A 3,961-nucleotide genomic window follows, 5' to 3' on the forward strand; every position below is an offset into this window, starting at 1 on the left:
CAGTTTTTTTTTTTTTTTACAATGCTCTGGGAGATGCATGTTATGCATGTTATGAAAGCAGTGTAAATTCTTTCTTTTAGCGATAGGTGCTATTTACTTTTTTATTGTGGTTTTTTTTTTTTTTTGAGACATGTTCTCCCTGCAGCCCCAGCTGGCCTGAAACTCGCTGTGTAGACCAAGCTGGCCTCCATTTCACGGAGATCCGCTTGCTTCTGCCTCCGGCGTGGGCCACCATGCCCTGCTGATATTTTCAACTTGATGAATTACTTGTCTTTTATCCATGAATAATTTCAGCCAATATATTTTTATTTTTTGCAGTACTGAGAAATCAAACCCAGGGCTTTGATGTCTACTAACCAAGTGCTCTACCACCAAGTTCTGTGCTCAGTTCCCATTCATTTATTACCACACAAGTGAAATCGTGTGCAACAGCAGTACTCAAGACTATCCCTGCATCTCCTGCCTTTTGAACACAGCATTGGCTAAGTCTTAACTTTACTGGCTAAGAAGCCATATCTAGCCTTCAAAGAGTGAATGATAACCATGAGGGCCTGTGAAAATCGAATCAAGGGGTTCTGTTGTGATTTGGAGTCTTACCTGTGCTAATGATGTCTTCGGGAAGTTCATCACCACAGTATCTGAAAGGGAATTTTCAGAAAAGAGAAGTCACAAGAAAAATAGTACACAGCTGCTGATGTGACTCTTTATAACAAAATGCTCTATTTCCCATAAATAATGGCTCATTTTCTCTAATTTAATTTTTTTTTTTTTTGTCTTTTTTGAGACAGGTCTCCCTGTAGCCCCAGCTGTCCTGGAACTCACTATGTAGACCAGGCTGGCCTCGAACTCACAATGATCCGCCTGCCTCTGCCTCCCAAGTGCTGGGATTAAAGGTGTGCACCACCACGCCCAGCCCTCTAATTTAATTTTTAAAACAGTTTTTAACTTGGATTTTTTAACATTGTTTTTTATGTGTTTGAGTGTTTTGAATGTACGTAAGTGTACCACATGCATGCAATGCCCATGGAAGCCAGAAGAGGGTGTCAGAGCCCCTGGAACTGGAGTTAGGGACAGTTGTTAGCTGCCATCTGGGTCCTGGGAACCAAACCCAGGTCCTACAAGAGTAGCCAGTACTCTTAACCACTAAGCCATCTCTCCAGCCCTGGCATTTTTTTTTTTTAATTAAAAACATTTTAATACGTAGGCGCGTGTACCTTCTTGTCTATATGTGCACCACGTGCATGCAGTGCCTGCAGAGGCCAGAAGAAGGTGTTGAATCCCTGGAACTGGAGTTAAGGACAGTTATTAGCTACCATGTCGGTGCTGCATCTTTTGCAAGAACAGCCAGTGCTCTTAACCACTGAGCCATCTCTCCAGTCCTCTTATTTTATTTTCTGAATGTTTTCCCAGCATGTATGTATGTGTACCACATGTGTGTCTGATGCACACTACAATGTTGAGTGCTGGGATACCAGGGATTAAACTCTGGGCCTCATACAAACTAGGAATGCTAGAAAGTGAAGTAGGCTCTATTATCCCCCAGCCCAAAGAGGGTGTCCTCTCCTCTCTCTCTCTCTCTCTCTCTCTCTCTCTCTCTCTCTCTCTCCCTCTCTCTGTCTCTCTCTCTCTCTCCCCTCTCTCTTCCCCCCCCTGCCTTTTTGTCCTCCAATAGTCCATCAGTCAAAGAACAAAATAAAACATACTTCATTCAAAAAAAATCCCAGTAATTTATGGAAGAAACACCCATTTTTCTGTTTCAGTTACACATTCAAAAATCAACATAAAGTATTGAATTTGGGCTGGTGCACATCTCCAATCTCAGCACTCCAGAGCCTAAAGCAGGAAAATTATAGATTCAAAGACAGTCCGGTCTTACACAGTGAACTCCAGGCCAGCCTAGGCTACATAGGGAGATCCTATTTTAAACCCCATCAAGCCAAACCAAACCAAACAATTGAGCCTGTCATTTTGAATTGCCTTCTCTTTAATTTTCTTTTATTAAATTACTATAATTTAAATAGAATATTGATATGTGATAGCCCCAAATACATTATTATTAAGTGGGGACCTGCATTTATAAATCAGCTAAGTATGTACTTTAATTTAGAAATGTTTTATAAGGCACTCAGAATTTAGACTATATTAAAGTTTTGGAGCAGGCCATGATGGTTCATGTCTGTAATCTCAGACTCATTCAAATAAACCAGGCATGGTATTACATTCTTGTAATCCCAGTACTTGGATGGCAGAGGCAGAATCAAAGGTTCAAGGGCATCCTCTATTACACAGTGAATTTGAAGCTAACTTGGGCTATGTGAGACCCTGTCTCCAAAATAAAAGAGACAGAAGTGGGGAGCGGGGTTACTTGAAAACCCTAATAGAAATCTCATTTCACATGTCTTTAGTTAAATCCTGAGGTTTTTAATAACTACACAATGAGATCTTACCACTTACTCATCAAAAGGCAGTTATTGCTGCTTTAATAATAAGTACATGGGGGTTGGCGAGATGGCTCAGTAGTTAAGAGCACTAGGTGCTCTTGCAGAGAACCTGGGTTCAGTTGACAGCACCTACATGGTGGCTAACAACCATTCTTAGCCTCAGTTCCAGGGGAATCCAATGCCCTCTTCTTATCTCTGAGGGCATTGCACTACATGGGTGCACTTACATACAAGCAGGCAATATACTCCTATATATAAAATAAAAATAACGAATGAAATACGTTTTTTTAAAAGAGTGCTTAGGAGGTGGAGGCAGGCAGAGCTTTGTGAGCTCAAGGCCAGCCTGGTCTACATAATGAGTTCCAGGTCAGCCGGGGCTACAGGGAGATCCTGTCTCAAAAAGAGACTGAAAAAAAAAAAACCCAAAACCAAGCCAACCAAACAACAACAACAACAACAACAACAATAAAGTAAGGGGCTAGAGAGATGGCTCAGCAGTTAAGAGCACTGGCTGCTCTTGCAGAGGACCCAGGTTCGATTCCCAGCACCTACATGGCAGCTAACAACCATCTGTAACTCTAGTTCCAAGGAAATCCAACACCTTCTTCTGAACTCTGATGGCACTGCATGACACAGTGCACTTACATAAACACAGGCAATACACTTATACATGTACTAAAATAAAAATAATAAGTAACATATTTTAAAAATAAGTACATGTATCAGTCAACAAGAAAATTCTTTGTTGACAGGTTATATGAAACACAGGTGGAGCATGCCTGAAATCCCAGCAGGTGGGGTCAAGAGGACCAGGAGTTCAATGCCAGCCTGTAATCCTAGTTCTCCTGTTAGAGGAGGAGGGGAGGAGGAAGAAGTTGCTGTTGCTGCTGGAGGGTAGAAATACTGAAAATCAATATTGTTAGACTAGTGGAGAAAAACTTAAAGCAGCATTAAAGCAGCATTAAGCAAATATTGGATATTCACTGATCTTGTTGAGGAAACGACACCTACCTTCCCACAAAGCCATGGACATCATCATAACTGTCATATATTTCAACATAGTCAGCCAAACAACCTGCATCATGTTCAAGGTCAAAGTCCAAAAAACTCAGGTGAATGCGCTGACCATACTTGAGTCTAATGTGCCAGTAGCAGACCTGGTTGTCATCGTACTCATTTGGGAAGCCTGGAGATTTAAAAATTCGCTTTGGGTCTGTGAAGACACCACCACACTCTTTTCCTAAAATGGAAAAAGAATATTTACATCTTAGACACCTATTTATTACTTTTTAATAAAATATTAAAGAAATTTCTTATTACATATTATTTATAGTATATTATGTATGCTTATAGCTAAATAATAAACATTTTTCATTAGTGGTTTTAAAATTTTCTTTATTAAAACACTTTTGTTACATTTATTTGGTTTTTTTTTTTTTTTTTTTTTTTTTTGAAAAAAGGGCCCTTTTTTTTTTTTTCTTTTTTTTTTTTTTTTTTTTGTGTGGGTTGTTGGGTGGTGT

The 3,961-nt window shown here is 39.9% G+C and overlaps 1 protein-coding gene across 1 annotated transcript in view; it reads right to left on the bottom strand.

The window, feature by feature from the left end:
- The window catches only part of Tnfaip6 (TNF alpha induced protein 6), a 20,438-nt gene that overhangs the window by 4,757 nt on the left and 11,720 nt on the right, over window positions 1-3,961 (bottom strand). The window contains exons 4-5 of the mRNA XM_008825152.3: window positions 3,453-3,681; window positions 598-638 (exon numbers count right to left, since the gene is read on the bottom strand). Coding sequence (XP_008823374.1) covers window positions 598-638; window positions 3,453-3,681 — 270 coding nt within the window. The remainder of the gene's footprint in view (window positions 1-597; window positions 639-3,452; window positions 3,682-3,961) is intronic.

The sequence above is a fragment of the Nannospalax galili genome, unplaced genomic scaffold, assembly GCF_000622305.1.
Source record: "Nannospalax galili isolate Female #2095 unplaced genomic scaffold, S.galili_v1.0 scaffold87, whole genome shotgun sequence".
Classification (NCBI taxonomy): Eukaryota; Metazoa; Chordata; class Mammalia; order Rodentia; family Spalacidae; genus Nannospalax; species Nannospalax galili.